Genomic DNA, 18,740 nt, shown 5'->3' on the forward strand with positions numbered 1-18,740 from the left:
ACAGCCAGGCTGAGCTCTGGGGAGGCTGCCCTGTGGGGATGGCACTCACTGAAGAGGAGGAAAGGCTTCAAGACCCCATCTTGCTCTCCCATATATACACAAGCCAGGCAAGACACCAGCTGATACTGCATGATGTCCAGTGGCTGGCAGGTGACCAGAGGGCTATGCTAGCTATAGTGACTGGGGATCTGAAGGGTGGGACCAAAAATAAAGGATCTGAAAATCTACTATTTTGAAATCAGAGGTGGTTTAGTAGAAAGGTGACTTAAATACCTGGGGCTTGGAATGTCTAGTTTTGAGAATCACAGAGTGCCAGATTGGAAGAGATTTTAAAAGCCATCTTATCCACCATCCTCCCCATTCTTGGCTGATACCTGCTTTGAATATGCTGACAGGAAGTTGCTCTGCATGCTGCCACAGACTGGCTGTGTGCTGGCATGAATGGCAGAAAGTAGAGGTTTCTGAGAAGTCATTCATGACACAGGGGCTCTAAGAATGTCTAATGAGGAGTTACATCATCTCATTAGCAACTGTACTTGAAAAGATTTCACCTAGAAAGAGCCATGGGCAGGCTCTCTTGGTGATGTAAGGATTTATGATCCAGAAGCCTCATGAGTGTCCCTGAAATTATTCCATGTTTACAAGACCTTCTCGACCTGCACTTGCAGTTAGCTTCAGAAAAGCTAATTTGTGGAAAGATAAAACATCCTCAATAACAGTTGCCAACCCACCAAAGACCATCAAAAATATTTCTTGAATTTAATTTCTCTGGGTACATGAGAGTAATATGGGTTCTTCAACAGCATTTGGGGAAAGGAGGAAAGACAACATTTGAGATGCTCAGTTTATTTAGGCATACAGAGTTTGAGGTGCCAGGAGGACAACAAGAAGGATGTGCCAAGGTGCCACTGAAAGACAGAACTTCACTCAGCCTACAAAACGGTCAAGTGCATTCAAGAAACATTGAGTTCACAGGTTATGCTCATTGCTCTAGGCTTTGGTAGAGGGATCTACAAAAATCAGTGAAGTACTGCATTTACGCTCAAATATCTTGGCAATACAGGGAAGACACACTCATTATAAAGGTTAGACAGTATGCTAAGCTGACTTGGTAAATGTTATGAGGACACAGAAGAAGGACTAAGCAACTTTTTTCCTAGGGAGTCAGGAAAGGCTTCTCTACAGAGCTGACGTTTGACCTGACTTTGCAGGATGGGAAGCAGTTGCCAGACGGAGAAAAAAGAAAGAGGCGCAAACCAGATGCAAATGGTTGGGAGGGGGCATAGATGCCAGAAATGTAACAAAGCAGATTTTTGTTTTACTGTATTTGTCACCTGTAATTGGAGAGGTGGATGCACAGTCCCTTTAGAAGAGATTTGCGAAGACAGCCTTGAACCCTAATTGCGTTGGGTCAATTTCGCATCCTAAAATATTAAACCCAGAAGTTTATTTACACTGCAGGGCATTTGGCTTTGGGAGCAATGTTTGGATCTGGGTGAGTGGCATGAGTTGAAGGGAAAGTACTGAGGGGGAGGGAGGCACTGATTATTAAATTGTTGAATTAATTTATTTGATTAAGCGATTTAAAAAAATTTTAAAGGTAGATCTATATATAGTCATTTTTCATTGTTACATACCTTATACACATGAAGTTGTATACATACAGAAAGATCTGGAAATATGTTCATCTAATGTTAATAATATTTTGGAATAGCATAGGTTAGGAGAATATTTTTTTCTCTAATTTGTATTTACTGTATTCTTTAAATTTTTCATCATAATTTTTTTGATAAATAGAATAAATTATTTTTCTAAAACCACAATCCAGGAAAAATAAGTGTGTATTTCCTTCCAGTATCTTTTATATTCATGTACACATTTTTTAAATAAGTTTGAATCTTAGCATATGTGTGTGAACTCTCATTTTTCTTCTATTATTCTATTGTGTTCATATTCTGATGTCACAATTTGAAAAATATAAATATTCTTTTTATATACCATGATTTGATTATTTCTTTATTTTGGGGTCTGTATTCCCTGTAAAATTTTGCTGTTGTAAAGACTATAATAAGCATACATATTTGCTTATATCTCTTTTATTTATTTATTTATTTATTTATATTTTTTGGTATCATTAATATACACTTACACAAACGACATTGTGGTTGTTAGATTCCCCCCATTATCAAGTCCCCACCACACACCCCATTACAGTCACTGTCCATCAGTGCAGTAAGATGCTATAGAATCACTACTTGTCTTCTCTGTGTTGTACTGCCTTCCCTGTGCCCACCCCCTATACTATGTGTGCTAATCATAATGCCCCCTTTTCCCCTTTATCCCTCCCTTCCCACCCATCCTCCCCAGTCCCTTTCCCTTTGGTAACTGTTAGTCCGTTCTTGGGTTCTGTGATTCTGCTGCTGTTTTGTTCCTTCAGCTTTTTCGTTGTTCTTATACTCCACAGGTGAGTGAAATAATTTGTGTCTATATCTGTTTTTAACACAAATTCCTAGAAGCTAATTTATTGGGTCAAAATGTATGAGGATTTATTTAATGCTCCTGAAATATATTACTAAATCATTGTTGTGGTAATATACAGGAACAGAATCTTTTGGTGAGCAGTATTATGGGAGTATAAAAGAATAAGGCTTACATGAGGATCATTTTGTATGCCTAATTGTATTTTGGGGGAAATAAAATTTTGATAGCAGTATGGAGCCTTTTGTTCCTGAGGATTAAGTCAAATGGTATATTCACAGCTACAAGTGAAAATATCTAAGGTGGCTTGTTTGCTCTTAACCTGAGTGAAGTTAGTTAGCAATGGTATATTAAATTCGATTCCCTCAGAGCTTTGTGCATCTTCTGCCTTTGAATGGTGGTAGTTTTGAATGGTAGGTAGGTTTTACCTATTGGGCCCAGATTCTCTGTTCAGGTCTTCACTGGTTGGATTTAATTGTACATTAATTGTTCTCCAAGGAGGACTTGCAGATTTCCTACTCCCTGAATTCTTTTATGTTAAAAAAATTTGCCTTTATACTTCAAAGATAATTTAGTAGGATATAGTATGCCTCAGTCATATTTTTATTTCTTGTAGAACTTTATAGATACCCCTTTTATTTTCTGGCAATAGTTGTTGCTGAGAACTGTTAGACCAGCTTGACTTTTTTTTTTTACCATGTAGAAGAAAAAATATAAAAAATCCATGTACTACATAATGTTACATATGCTATATAATGTAGTTTTAGCTGATACTCTATATATGCACACATGCATATACATTAACACCTGGGTTTCGGTACTTGTGCATCAGTTTTTGTTTCACGATGGTATGATTTTTCGGTCCACAGATTTAGTTCCTGCCCCATTTCAAGGAGAAGTTGTTCTTTCACTGAGTTTTTATCATTGAGTATCTTTGTAGAGGTACCAGTTATCTTTAAGTTAAATCATCTTTGTCCTCTATATTGATTATTTTGTAACTGATCCTTATTCTTTTACTGTGATTATATTAGCCTGTTTCATGTCAACTTTTCATTTTGTAGCTGTGTCTATCTGGTTTCTTTTATTTCTAATTTACTTACCAGTTTCATAATAAGGGTATGTCAGCCCTTCATTTGTTTCCAGAGCTACACAATCAGCTATTTAATCTCATTCTCTTCTTTCATGGTTTGGCATCTGAGTTCTTGTTTTATTAAGTGTTATTAAAATTTCTAAGTGTGTGAAACACTTGTGGGGAATTTTCCTTATAAACAATTATTTTTAAATGAATACCTTTAATGTGACAGCCATTATGCCAAGTATTGGGAACAAAAATAAGGAAGAGACTGCAGATTGCCATCATGGTGCCTAGAAGTGGGACAGCCCCCTCCAAATTCGGTGCCCTGTACAAAGGGCATAGCGTGAATGACACTGGCTGCCACTTTCATGCATTTAAAGTCACGTTGCAGGTTTTTTTTTGCTATGATGGTTTCTTTTCTTTTTTGCATGTGCTTCACATAGTGTTTGAGAACAATTAGGATGTCCAATACTTTTTTTTTTGAGGTTTTACCTAATTAGCTCTGTATTCCCCACTTATACTTATAGTGTGGAATTTATGCCACTTTATCAGGTTTGTTTTTGAGTCTGAATTCTCTCAACTAGAGTTGTTAACCACCCCTCTCATCTTCCATCAGCAAGACCCACAAGGCGAATTCACAGGCCTTCATCTCTGAGCTTGAGGCTGGACCAGTTAGCTGTCAGCCATGTTTTAAAATCTACGTCTGACGGTGTCATTCGTCTATGGAACGCTCTTCAGCGGCTCCCCACTCTTTTCGGGATAAGGTCCCAAATCATCAGGTGGCCTTTCCCAGTGGCCTTGCAGCACGCGGACACGTGGGTTTCCCTGCTTCCTGCTCAGTATCTGCGCATGTATTTTTTGTCTGAGGTGTTTATTTTCTCTTGGATCCAACTAACCCCTACTCTTCCTGGACATTCAGCGCAGGAGCTTCCTCCTCCGAGAAGCCTTCCAGGCCATCCTGGCCTGGGAAGCCAGCCCCTCCCTTAGGTTGCTAGTGCTCTGATCTCCTCAGGTACACTGAGTGACTGACTGACGTGTCTTGCTTCCCCTGAGACTCAGGCTGTAAGTTTCCTGGGGGCCAGGGACCGCCCCTTGTTGAATTCTGTATTTCTTCTGCCTGACACATGTGTCTTTGATAAATGTTTATGGGGGTGAACCGAACAGTAAGAAAAGACTTACCATTGCATTAATCTCATGTGCAAAATTCATGCTTTGAGACTCGATTGAGGGAAAAACGAGGACTTAGGGAAGGAGATGGAGTGTCAGGGGAGGACACTTAGTACAGAGGCGAACAGCATGGAGTCAGAACGCCTGAGTCCAAACTCTGTTTCTGTGACATGGTATCTATGTGAAATAGAAATGTTTCATGACCTCCCCATTCCTGCTATGCTTGATTTTTGTTCTCTAAAAACAGTTACAGCCATGGTATTTATCTCATTGGAAATTTAGTAAAATATTGAACACGAAACACTTGTAAAAATGCTTGCTGCATAGTGAGAACTCTGAGTCAGCTATTATTACTTTTAGGGTAGTAGTAATAGTAGCAGCAGCAATAGTAAAAACTAAAGGGCTGCCTTGGACAAAAAAAAAGCAATAAAGAGAAATAAAGGTTTGAGTTGGACTTGGCAGTTACCTCAATACCTCAATCTGCTTTTTTTCTCCTTTCCTTTCCCACCTCAGCCTCCCATGGAGCCACACAACCATTCAAGCCTGGCTGAATTTGTGCTCCTAGGATTCCCCAAGGTGGGGCATGTCAGGGGCTGGCTCTTTGCCCTGCTGCTGTTGGCATACGTGTCCACGATGTGTGGCACCCTGCTGATCTTCTTAGTCATACGACTGGATGCAGCCCTGCACACACCCACGTACCAGTTTGTCAGTGTTGTCTCCTTCCTGGAGCTGTGCTATACAGCCTCCACCATCCCCAAGATGCTAGCTAATCTTCTCAGTGAGGAGAAGACTATATCTTTTGCAGGGTGCCTCCTTCAGACTTATTTCTTCCACTCCCTAGGGGCCTCTGAATGCTACCTTCTCACAGCCATGGCTTATGACCGATACCTGGCCATCTGCCGGCCCCTCCGCTACCCTGCAATCATGACCCCAACTCTCTGTGGCAGGATGGCTGCCGGTTGTTGGGCTTGTGGTTTTCTGTGTCCCATTTCCGAAGTCATCCTGGTCTCCCAGCTTCCCTTCTGTGGCTGTAATGAAATCCAACACCTTTTCTGTGACTTCCCACCTCTGCTGAGCCTGGCCTGCACGGACACATCCACCAATGTCCTGGTGGACTTTTCCGTCAATGTCTTCATCATCCTCATCACCTTTCTCTTTATTATGGTTTCCTATGGGAGAATCATTGGGGCTGTACTGAGGATAAAAACAGCAGCAGGAAGAAAGAAAGCCTTCTCTACATGCGCCCCCCATCTCACCGTGGTCCTCCTCGTCTTCGGGAGCATCATCTTCATGTACGTGCGCCTGGAGAAGAGCTATTCACTGAGCCTTGACCGGACACTTGCTGTAATCCACTCCGACTGACGCCACTCGTCAACCCGATTATCTACAGCCTTCGTAACAGGGAACTCCTTCAGGCCGTCAAGAAGACTATCTTCTGGAAGGCGGGGAGAGCTAGTCCCGTGCGCCCCTGATTTCCTACCAGTGACCTTCCTCCACTTCATTGTTGAGCTCATAAAAGTTTTAAGTACCTTTGCCCTGACCTTGAATAATCTTCCCATCATCACACACGCTATGAATCTCTCTTCCCTTTCCTTCCCAAATACTTTATTTCTTCATGTTTTTCTTCTGTCTCCTTACATCTTTATGCTTTCCACTTTTTACTTCATCAGTACTTCCAGCATTTAAGAATGCGTTAGCATCTCCCTTCTCAAAAACAAGCACACAAACATTTCCTTGGTCGTATATTCCCAGCCAACCAGAGGTGTACTTCTCTCTGCTCACTCTTCCAATTAAACCTCTCGACGTGACTAATGATACAATCTTGTCTTTCTTCCTCACTTCCTACTTACTTTTCAACCCATTCCAATCTGACTTTGGCTCAGACCTTTCAACGAATATTTTGCCAAGGCTATTATGACCTCAGTGTTGCCCAGCCTATTAGACCCTTTTTGTCCTTCCTTATTTTTGAATTCTTGATACACCTGATACACTAGTTCTTTCTTCTTAAAAAGGTTTGTCTCTTACAGCTTCCATATCATCATTATCTGTTGATTTTTGCTTTATTCCTCTTATCTGTCTTTCTCAGTCTCCTTTGTCCTGTTTTCCTAGATGCTTGGAGTTTTCCTATGGCTTTAAATTCCCTGCCAATGCCAGAACTTTTTGAGTTCTTCAAATACATTAAGATCTCTATGGCTTCAGGAAATTTGCTCTATTTTTCCTCCCAACACTTTATTTGTTCACTCCTTCTAAATGTGTAGTTTCTGTTCAAATGCCATCCAATTTATATTATTTGTATTTTTCTTTTGAATTGTGTTTTGTTTTCCTTCAAAATAAGCATCACAAATTGTATGTGTATGCACACTTATGTGTATGTAGATATAGATCATATAGATGTAGATATAGATAGATATATAGATGGATATAACTTGTCAATCTTTCCTACAAGTCTATAAACTACATTTGGTCTGAAACTATGCCAATTTTGTTACTTGCTATATGTCCAGAATCTAGCAAGTGTCTAAACATGGTGAGTATTCAATAAAGATTAAAGGATGAAAAATATAATGAATGCTGTCCACTCTTATTGCTAACATATTTTGATCTTCAATGATTCCCCCCTGACTCTAATCACTTCTGGAACCTGCTCTTTCATACAGTGATTTGATCTACTCTACTTGAACTCACCTCTTTCTTCTATATACAACCAACCTCAACTTGTCCCACATCTGTCTTTTAAATCTCTTTGAGTAATACTGACTACTAGCCCATACTTAGCCACTATGTGTTAAATTCAGTTCTCTTTTCTAGATCTCTATTTCTTTTTTCACAAACTGTGGTGGGTAGGTAAGCTATTTTTAGGTGATGTTCTCTACTAACATCATATGGTTCTAAAATCCTATTTAACTCATTACTTTTTTGTTTTGTCCTTTGTGGCCATGAAGGCCTTTGTGGCCTTATTCAGTCATGGCTCTTTCATTCTCATTTCTGTTTAAAATTCTATTACATGAATATACTACAATTTAATGCTATTTTTATGAACATAGTAGTGATTTACAATTTTTGACTATTACAAATACCACTGCTTTGAACATTATTATACATGCTTTTCAGTGAATTTATGTTCTCATTTCAGGTGGGTGTATATATCTAGTAGTGGACTTGTTGGGTCATTGGATATGTATAAATTCATCTTTAGGAAATACTGCCAGACAACTTTTAAAGTGACTGTATCAATTTATTTTATCAACAGCAGGGAAGATCGAAATGTCAGGGAAAAAAAAAATTCAGCAGAATCATTACTAGTTTGAGAAATCAGGAAATTTTCAAGGAAAAGGTAGGAATTTAGTTAAGTATTAAGGTAGAAGTTTTCTTACCAAGATTGAAACCTAAAGAATTTTAAGTAAAATAAGCATTAACAAAGGCACAGTGGTAAAAAAAAAAATTATGAATTATGTTTAGGGAGCATAAGTAGTTTGCTTAAAATTTTTTTTCCTTTTTTTCCCTTTTAAAATTAAGTATGCACATATGCACACACACATGAAAATTCACTTTCTTAGTGTAAATGCCTCAGAGTTTTGACAAACACATGGTGCTATAGAACCATTACTACAAGGAAGATACAGAGGAATTCTATCACCACAATCACCACAAATTCCTCCATGTCATTATCCTCTGTGGTCAATCTTACCTGACTTCCAGCCCCTGGCAACTGTTGATCCATTTTTAGTTTAAATGTTTGCCTTTTCTGTGATATCATATAAATGTAGTCTGAATATTACCCTTGCTAAATGAGTCTGGCTTCTTTCCTATAGGAGAATGCATTTGAGGTTCATCTGTATGTTGTATGTATCGGTGGTTTACTCCATCCTACTGTTGAGTAGTATTCAATTGCATGGATAAGCAAAATTTATTTATCAATTTCTCAGCTGAGCCACACAGGAATTATTTCCAGTTTGGGATGACTACTAATAAAGCTGCTAAAACACTGACATATTTTGATGTCATTTGGATATAATAATGGGGTTTCTGGATCACATGATAAATGTGTAATTTTATAAAAAGTTTCCAGTTTTTCAAAGAAGACACATGCTTTTCCATTCTGATGAGCAATGTATGAAAGATCGAATTGCTAGGATCATACTAGGGATGGAGACCTTAGCTGTAAAAACTATGTTGCGTTTGTTCAGGTTCTAAAATGTGCGGGGGCCACTGGGTAGGGGCGGCTAAGCCGTTTGTGCTGAGGGTCTCTGGTTTTCATAGGTAAGATTGTGACTTAGTCAAGAAGAATTCTTAGAGGAACTTAGCTGGAGTTTGGCCAAGAAGAGAATCTTTGTTGGGGGAAAGCCTGTTGTTAAACATTTAGCCACACACCAATAGAGCTAAGATATCAAGTAGAGAGAAGGTAACAGAGTCCATGGAGAGCTTTCAAAGACAGAGCATATTCTAATTCACATAAAAGAAGTTATTGAAAATGAAATAGAAGAAAATAAAATAAAATGAAATAGAGAAGAGTGGAAAACTTAAGCAAAGAGTAATGATTATTTAGCCCATAATTGGCTTAGAGAGATTTAGGGTATCTGAATAAATTTAAATTCATGAAGTAAATGAAGTTGCCAGTTAAAATCTATCAATAACAAAGAATAAAGTAACACTTTGACTCCAAAATTAAACTATTAATTAAAATCCTATTTACAGCACACAAAAAACCAAATACCCTAGCAACACAGTTTGGGAAAACAAAACCTTCAAGAAAAATTTGGATGAAAAACCTTGAAGGTTTGGGTGGGGCTGGGAAAGTGAAAAATATGTAAGAGTTCTCACAGAATATATTATAATTTGTAATTACATTTTTTCCCACATTCATTATCACATTGACTTGTTCATCTCCTATGAGGAAAGTAATATCTTCTTCATATGGAATATGGGAATTCAAGCACTCAATTATGTAGTCAATGTTGCATAAATGGCTGGAAGAACAGCTGAGATTTCAATCCAAGTTCCTGAGGCAGGGCTCTTTGAAGAGCAAGATAACAGGAGAGGAAAGATAAAACCGCTCTAGAGAGCAGCAAAAACGCAGGATTAGGAGTCGGCCTTGACAGTGTCTGTGCCCCCGGCCTGTCCCCGTCCTCACTCGCTCAGGGTCCAAGAAGGCCAGTCACGTCTTGGAAAGATCCCATCATAACGGGAAGGTGTAAGCTTCTCCCAGGTCCCACAGCACAGGAACGCGTTTGAACCCAGAGCTCCCACACCAATTACTTCTAACAAAAATCATTCCCCCGAGAGATGTTCTATCTCAGCTTGTACTGGTTGTTATTCTTGTAGTGAACCAACATGTGCTGGAGGAACACTGGCTAATGACCTGCGTGCGTGTCGGTTGCCTTCCTGAGAGAGCGCTTCAGCAAACCCAGGTGGCTGTTCAGAAGGCCCAGGGGCCCGTGACTCTCTAAGAACCCTTTCAGGAATATAGGTCACGGGAGAGGAATCTTTCATGGTTTAACTTACTCCCCCAGGTTTCATTAAGTGCGAAACTCCAACTCTTCCAGGGCCCAGGAGTGCCTGGATGTGACGCTGTAAAGGAGAGGAAAGACATGGGCAGAAAGTTCTCTTTCAGCTCCAGACTCTAAGGGTGTCTGGGCTGCCAAAGCCAAGCCCTGGCAGAGTTCTCCTCACCATCAGGCTCTGGGTAAGGACTTTGTCAGTAAAACATTTTTATCCTCATGTTCTTGTCTGGTCTGAGCACTGGGGAGAAACTTAGAGCCCTCAGAAGTAGGGAGAGGTATAGAAAATTCAGGTCCACAGGACACGCCATTCAGAAGACAGAACCACTTAGAAAGCATGTGTGCATGCACACACACACACACACACACACACACACACACACACACGCACTCTGCTTTCCAAATGCTATTGTAAAGAGTCGAGGCTCAGAATGAGTGAATTGGTTATGTTTTAACTAGTGGGATCTTGAGCAAGTCGTTTCCCCTTCCTGGATCCCAGTTTCCTCTTTTGCAAAGTGAAGACACAGAAGATGTCTCTAAAATTGCCGTCCTAACCCCCAGTTCTTTGGCCCTATGCCTAAATAGTTAAGAACTATGGATAATGCAACTGTGGAACCTAGAAAATAAAATGCAAAGGGATTGGTTCTAAAAGCTTTTGGAGTAAGGGAAATAAAATATGAGCCCAAAAGACCTAAGTAAGAAAAATGCTAATTTCTATGTGTGGTAGGTTTTATAAGAGCCCTGACTCCAATATCAGGAGACCAGTGGGGGGACATGAGTAGCTGGTGAGCTAAGGAGCTGTGCAAGTCATCTTTACTATCTTTTTTTTTTCATTAGCCACAACTGCAGGGTGCCAGGTACTGTGCTAGGCACTCTGGCAGGTAAGACATAATGTGAAGTTTCTTTGATTTCAGAAATCTCACAGAGTTGCTCTGGGATGATAAAACATATGCATGAAAAATAACTGCCATACAGGACAGGACATAATTGGAGGAAACTTGAGGAAATAGTACTGGGAATATAGAAGCTGGGAAGATTGGTGTTCACCTCTGCTGGTGAAGGGAAGAGGGAACGCTTGAGCCAGAAAATGGGTTAGTTCTCTATAGACTGATTTAGGATAAATCATGGTCCAGTGAGGGCACACTGCAACCAAGGGAGTCAAAACTGAACAGAGAGACCCAAGTGGCAAACAGTGAAATGTCTACGGTGATGCAGAAAATATTTAAAAGTATGAATCTGGGCTAGAGCAATAGGATTTTTCCACGGAGCAAAACTAAGACAATGGGTGAAACTCAGATTTCAGATGAATGAAAGGAAGTGAATTATCTAACTGAAGCTTGTCGCCAGTGGAGAGAAGGGTCTTATGGGGCAAGAAGCTCCTGGCACTGTCAGTCCAGGCAGACGCTTGATGCCCATTGGTCGGGGAGCCCATGGCATGGACTCCTTCATGGGTGAGAAGATCCTAGTTTTCACTGGGTGGTATCAAATGAGAAACATAAGGACAATATAAAGTTTGGTGCTGAGTGTTTCTTTTTATCCTGATATTTCAACCTACTTTTTTTTTTGGTGGAATTAAAAGATCTTTTATTCTTATGAATTGAAGGGAATATTTGATACATTTAAAGTATTCTTAATGATTCAATGAAGTAAAAAAGTGGTAGAAAGGGGAAAGCGGTAGGGAGTATTGGTGAAGTGGAGAGTTCTGGGGAGAGGAAATGCAGAGAGAGATCTGCCTCCTACGGTTCTTTCATTTGTTTAAACCCCCTTAATCTTGGCTGGGATTCACACCAGTATCCAAAGAAGTGAAATCCTTACCCTAAGTGTCCCTGAAAGATGCCGTTTGATCTGGGTGTCCAGAAGGAAAGGACGCAGACCCGGGGGTGAGAGGATTGATTTTTTCATATTCAGAAAGTGGAAGAAAATAAATCGAAATCAGAAATAAAAATACATCATTTAAATAATGTAATCATATCCCATACACTACCAATATTCTATCAGCATAAATGATAACTTGTACCTTAGACAAGGAATATACCTAAGTGATACTTCGGATGAGGAAGACATATTTCTAAAGTCTATATAGAGCCCATTAAGCGAAATAAGTGGGTTACAGAATGGATCATGGTGGGTTGTAAATGGGCTGTGTAATCAGAGAACACATTTGAAGTCTGATTATGAAAGCAGATACTCAAGGGAGGCTGTGTGGTGGGGATGGGGTGGCGATTGGAACTCTGGCATTTAAAGCACTTCCTGGGGACACTTTGCTCTGGGCGAGAAAGGTCAAAAGTACTTTGAGGGTTGCTTCTTAGGGCTTCTGTGGCTTGACGTTTTTCTTCGTCCTTCCGTATTTCACATTCGAGGGGTGTGACTAGTGAGCCATGGACTCCAGGAACCGGAGCCAGGTGACAGAGTTTATCCTCCTGGGTTTTCCCCATCTTCAGGGTGCCCAGATTTATCTCTTTGTCTTGTTACTTCTGATTTACCTCACTACTGTACTGGGAAACCTGTTGATATTTCTGGTGGTCCGCCTGGACTTCCAGCTCCACGCACCCATGTACCACTTTATCAGCATCCTCTCCTTATTGGAGCTCGGCTACACAGCCGTCACCATCCCCAAGATGCTGTCGGACTTGCTCTGTGAGAAAAAGACCATTTCTTTCTCCGGTTGCCTCCTGCAAATCTACTTCTTTCACTCTCTTGGGGCTACTGAGTGCTATCTCCTCACAGCTATGGCTTATGACAGGTACTTAGCCATCTGCCAGCCCCTCCACTACCCCACCCGCATGACCCCAGCGCTCTGTGCCAAGATTGCTATTGGCTGTTGGTTGGGAGGCTTGGCTGGGCCAGTGGCTGAAGTCTCCCTGGTCTCGCGTCTCCCTTTCTGTGGCCCCAGTCACATCCAGCATATCTTTTGTGATTTCCCTCCTGTGCTGAGCTTGGCATGTACCAACACAGCCATCAATGTCCTCGTGGACTTTGTGATCAACTCCTGCAAGATCCTGGCCACCTTCCTGTTGATCCTCAGCTCCTACGTGCGGATCATCTGCACCGTGCTCAGGACCCCTTCGGCTGCGGGCAAGAGGAAGGCCTTCGCCACATGTGCCTCCCACCTCACTGTGGTTCTCGTCTTCTACGGAAGCATCCTTTTCATGTACGTGCGGCTGAAGAAGAGCTACTCCCTGGACTACGACCGGGCCCTGGCGGTGGTCTACTCGGTGCTCACACCCTTCCTCAACCCCTTCATCTACAGCTTGCGCAACAAGGAGATCAAGGAGGCCATGAGGAGGCAGCTAAAGAGGTCAGGGATCCTGGAGCGAAGGCAGAGGGCGCAGGTCAGGTGTGGCGCCGAGGTGACTTTGGGAGCTGTTAGTCACCACAGATGAGAAATCAAGCATTCAGTGCTTTTCTACAGGGGAATTAACTGGGGAAAGTGCTGATGGGCTTTCAGTGTTAATGGAACCACTACACCATCTGCTGGAGCCACACGCAGCTTGAGACCAGAGACTGGAAAAGGTCCTTTTTTCTCTCCAGCAACATGGCACAGTGCAGTGATTTTCAAATCTCAGATGTCTGTATACCATACTTCGGAGTTTTGTCAAATCTCTGTCTTATCTGTAATATATATATGTTGTTCAAACTCATGTGATTTAATAGAAATATATTGTCATATTTTAAGCAATGATATTTGTTAATTAAATTTTAGAAAAAAAAATTAAGGTTTTTTTCTGTATCGTTTACAATCATTTCATGTATGCTACTCATTTATGTATCAAAATGGAAAACACTAGTGTGGTAAAGAAAAGCACGTTTTCTGACATCACATGTATCTGGGTTTACATCCTAGTTCATGCAGCCATTTACATGATTACATGATCTTCAGAAAGTGACTCAAACTCTCTGAGTCTTAATTTCATCACTTGTTAAAAATATTTTCTTGAAAGTTGTTTTGGTGAACATCTGTACACCACGGTGTGGTGTCTGGCATATAACTGATAGTAAGATGTGTTTATAAATATGTATTTTGTTCCTGTCATCATTGCTCTGAATCTCAGAACAGTATCCAGGAAAATATAATTAATCAAAAACAATTTCTGAATAATTTTCACCATAAGGAAGGAATAAAGTAGCAGAAGGAGTTCTAGTGAGAAGAGGGCAGTTTGCAGTACTTCTGGCCAGTTCTGTATGTCAGTCTTAGTGGTCATAACCTCTATTCCCAATATAAAGTATCAAAGTATAGGAGTTGAGCGACTGGCAAGAAATAGGATTAGTTCTGACACTGGACAACTTCTTTACTTCACTTCAAGCTAATTGTTTCCTTAATGTATGAAAATTAGGTGAAAAAATAATCCTATAGCTTAACATAGGAGAAATATAAGGATTTAATTATTAGTCTGTATTAAATATTATTTATGCATTTGAATATCTACTGTGGGTAGAGGATCAAATGTTGACTATAAGAAAACTTTCAATTCTATATAACTTTCTGATAAGATCCCAAAGTATTTGTATTCCTACCATTTTAAAGTTGTCCATCCTTCCAGTTAATTCAGCACATTTATTTAGCTCTTACTGTGTATCAGGTGCAGTGCTAAGCCCTACATAAAATGATGAACAAAATAGATACTGTTGAATCCCTGCCCTTAGGATGTTTTAAAAGTGTTGAGGACACGGATATTAAAGTTACAATTAATTTATAATTAGTTACGATTAGTAAATTAAAATTGTGATAACTAGTAATAAAATGCATACATGCTCTCTTCTTGGGAAGCTACATTTAAGTGAAGATTAAAGGATCAAATTAGCCATTTTTTATGAAAGCAACTGTTGCCGTAGTTATAGCTATTCTACAAAACTGGAAATTTAAATCTACATAGATAGAAGAACTAAAAAGAGAATTATTATATGTATTTCCAAACTAGGAAAGAAAAAATTTTGTAGGGAAAGAAAAATAGAAAATTTTATCAGTCCGATTTGAGACAGACAGGAAGGAAAAAATCAGAGAGGAATGAATGGAAAAAAAATCCAGGAAAAGCATTTTAGTAGAAATAATTCCAAACATTTAAATCATAGAATATGCAAATGATTAATTGTATATGGTTAAATATTATAATACAAAGATTATCATATTAGATTTTCTAAACCAGCTATTTGTTGTTGATAAGATATCTGTCTAAACATACAAATACACAAAGTATGGAAAAAAAGGAAAAAAGTTTGGTATAGCAATATTCATAACAAACAAAATATAATTTATGACAAGCATTTGCAGCAATAGAAAGAGAAATTCTAAAGTATTATAAGGAAATTTCACCAAAAATGTACCACTCTTGCCCAGGTTACAACTAACAACATAGGTTTGAAACATGTAGAAGAAAAAAATGGGAAGAAATGAACATATTCCGTATCTCTGGAAGAAATGGAAATTATACCAAGCAAAAATGAATAAGGATATGGGGGAAAATTGAACTTAAACCTAATTATATGTATGATCATTATCTGATATATAATTCAGCTTTAATTATACATAACATGTAAGTTATACACAGATATATAAGGTATGCATTATCTATAAAGTTATATGTATATCCTGCATACCAAGCATATAGAGGAAATACACTTTTCTGTTACACAGAAGCATTTATAAAGTTGGTATAACTCATAAGGAAATTCTATTTTGAATGCATATCCTACTGATTACTTTCCCCGAACATAGCAAAGGGGATGGGTTGGGAAGAGATTATTGAAAGGAGAGACACGAATCAAAAATAAATTTCATCTCTGATTATTTTACTTTACCCAACATGGAAGTTAGAATGGCCACCATCCAAAAGACAAGAGACAACCAGTGTTGCTGAGGGTGTGGAGACAAGGGGACCCTCTTATCCTGCTGGTGGGAATGTAAATTGGTGCAGCTACCATGGAAAGCAGTATGGAGGTTCCTCAAAACACTAAAAATAAAAATACCGTACGACTCAGTAATTCCACTCCTAGGAATTTACCCAAAGAAAACAAAATCCCTGATTCAGAAAGATATATTCACCCCTGTGTTTATTGCCACATTATTTACACTAGCCAAGATACAGAAGTAACCAAAGGCCATCAATAGGTGAATGGATAAAGATAAATAATGGAATATTATTCAGCCATAAAAAGAAAGAAATCCTGCCATTTGCAACAACATGGATGGATCTAGAGGGTATTATGCTAAGTGAAATAAGCCAGGCAAAGAAAGACAAATACCACATGATTTCAGTTATATGTGGAGACTATAAACAAAATAAAACAAAATGAATGAAACAGCAGGAGACTCAGATATGAGAAGCAAATGGTTTTGAGGGGTATAGGTGAGGGGGATAAAGCACAAAATCTCAAACATAATATAAGTTGGTTGCAGGGATGGAAGTGCAGCATGGAGAATATAGTCAGTGGTTCTATAACATTTCCTGTGGTGCCACCAGGCTTCTTCTCTCTGTTACCTTTGCTCTCACAGGTATTGATCCACCTGTTCATGTCAGCCAGCCCAGCCTGTCAGTTCATTGGTCCACTGGACAAGAACAAACAGAATCCTCTGCTGAATAGTCTGATGTTCAGAAGGATGAGGAAACTTATGCCTGCTGTCTGTGGATCCTTAATCTGGTAGGAAATGCAGGATGAACAAGCAACAGCGAGAAAAACAGAAACACAGAAAATAAGCCAAAGTCAGGGTCCCCCTTGGTCCCGACGTCAGTGCTGAGGGACACCAGTGTGGCGAAAGCACAGAGATCTGGAGTAATGTGGAGAGGTAGGGGCCACAGTGGCAAAAAAATCATTTCAGAGCTTTAATCCCAGAGGTTAAACATGTCCTTGTGAAAAGAATCAACATGCAGAGTTGAGAGAGAGAGAGGAAAGGATGCAAAGGGCACATATTCAGAGCTGTGAAATACAAGCAGTACAATTTGGAAGGCTTAAAGGAAATAAAATAACCCAATGTCCAGAATGATGAGCCTAGAGGGACTGTGCATCTCATGCCAAGAACAGCCGTGAATTCAATAGATAAGGACATTCTCACTAACCGCAGCGGTAATGATTCGTTCAATTCTGAGGTGTCCAAAGGCCAGCCCCTGGGATGGCAGCCACTGAGAGAATCCTCTGCACTTAACATAGAATCACGACTCAGATGTTGTTAAATAAATAAATCTTGCAACCTGGAGGAGTAAACCCTTCACCACTTTCTGTGCAATAACTAGTGATCACATTTACTCACTGAATTACCACACTTCCTTCAGATCTCTTCCTCAGTTTAGTGACTGGTCTAGGATGACAGCTACGTGAGGTGGGTACAAGATCCTGGTGAGGAAGTACCTGGCTCTGGGACCAGATACAATTGTGTTTCTGCCCTGGATTCCCAGTAATTAACTAGACATGTGGACTAGTTACTGAAATTGTCAGTTTCATATTTCTTATTTGGAAAAATAAGGGTTAATAGTTGTTTCACAGCATCCTTGTGAGCAAGGGTCAATGAGACAAGGCCTTTTCCATAAGCTCAGGCGCTATTCAAAAATGTTAGCTCTTATGAATACCAAAAAGCCCTAAGGTTAGAAATGATCTTAGTGATCCTCTAATCAAATCTGACCCATTGTCAAAGTTTTCTTGGTAGCTTTTCAGAAAAGCAAATGCATAGGCTTCGCTTTCAGATGTCCTGAATGATAAACTCTGTTGATCAATCAGTCTGGGGAACCGCTGATCTAATTCAGCCACATAATTTTACAGAAAAGGAAATGGCACAACTTAGTGGCAGTAAAAAGTATACAATCTGGTCTTGTGCACCCCATTGTCCAGTAGTCTTTCCATGATTCCAGGAGCCCCCCAAAATGGGAAACTCATGGGGAGAAAAACCAGTGACTCCTATGACTCTTGAAGGCTAATAAGGTTTCCTGACCCTATTGGGGAAAGAGGTTCTATAATTTCATTTCTGGAACACAAAAGAGATTACATAAAAGTATGTATTAACTGGGACAGAAAATGAGGAGAAGTCCTGAGATTAAGTCCCAACTTCATCGCTAGCTACCGATAGGAGCTTAAGCAAGTCAGTAAACTTCTTGGGGCTTTAGTTCCAACACTTAAATGATGGTGATGTCCGACCTAATGACTTCAGGATATTTAAAATCCTCTTGGTGCACCTGATCAGTCCATGGCTGTTCTATTGAGTTTGGATTAAATAAACTAAGAGTGGAGATTGATTCTTTTTAGTGTCTGGAGGTTGTTTATTAATGTAGAATGCTGAACAACAGGAAAATTCATTCCTGGGAAGAGGAGTGCTGGGAAGGTAACAGTAGCAGTTTTCAGAATGACGAAGTCTTCCGGGCCTCCTCTGTCCTGCTCTCTGGCCTCACCACCTGTGGGACCAGAGAAGAGGGAGGCAGGAGCCCAGCTGTGGAGTGTGAGGAAGAGGCTGAGCTGCGCCACAAAGCAGGAGAGTCTGGTTACTGCTTCATCTACCGTGGGACGGGGTAACCAGGCCGCCAATGGTCACACACTACAGG

The 18,740-nt window shown here is 40.0% G+C and overlaps 2 protein-coding genes across 2 annotated transcripts; both read left to right on the top strand.

Annotated features, from left to right (window-relative positions):
• Nucleotides 1–5,239: 5,239 nt before the first annotated feature.
• Nucleotides 5,240–6,082, top strand: LOC108399858 (olfactory receptor 6N2). Its single transcript, XM_017664873.3, has one exon. It carries the CDS (start codon nucleotides 5,240–5,242, stop codon nucleotides 6,080–6,082), a length of 843 nt encoding a protein of 280 aa, XP_017520362.3.
• Nucleotides 6,083–12,596: 6,514 nt separating this feature from the next.
• Nucleotides 12,597–13,601, top strand: LOC108399837 (olfactory receptor 6N1). The gene has a single exon (XM_017664853.3). The coding sequence runs from the start codon at nucleotides 12,597–12,599 to the stop codon at nucleotides 13,599–13,601; it is 1,005 nt and encodes a 334-aa protein (XP_017520342.3).
• Nucleotides 13,602–18,740: the final 5,139 nt, after the last annotated feature.

This window comes from Manis javanica, chromosome 14 (genome assembly GCF_040802235.1).
Source record: "Manis javanica isolate MJ-LG chromosome 14, MJ_LKY, whole genome shotgun sequence".
In the NCBI taxonomy this organism is placed as follows: domain Eukaryota; kingdom Metazoa; phylum Chordata; class Mammalia; order Pholidota; family Manidae; genus Manis; species Manis javanica.

What these genes read in the sequence shown, in the direction of transcription:
- LOC108399858 (XM_017664873.3), top strand. Translation starts at nt 5,240, where the DNA reads ATGGAGCCACACAACCATTCAAGCCTGGCTGAATTTGTGCTCCTAGGA.
- LOC108399837 (XM_017664853.3), top strand. Translation starts at nt 12,597, where the DNA reads ATGGACTCCAGGAACCGGAGCCAGGTGACAGAGTTTATCCTCCTGGGT.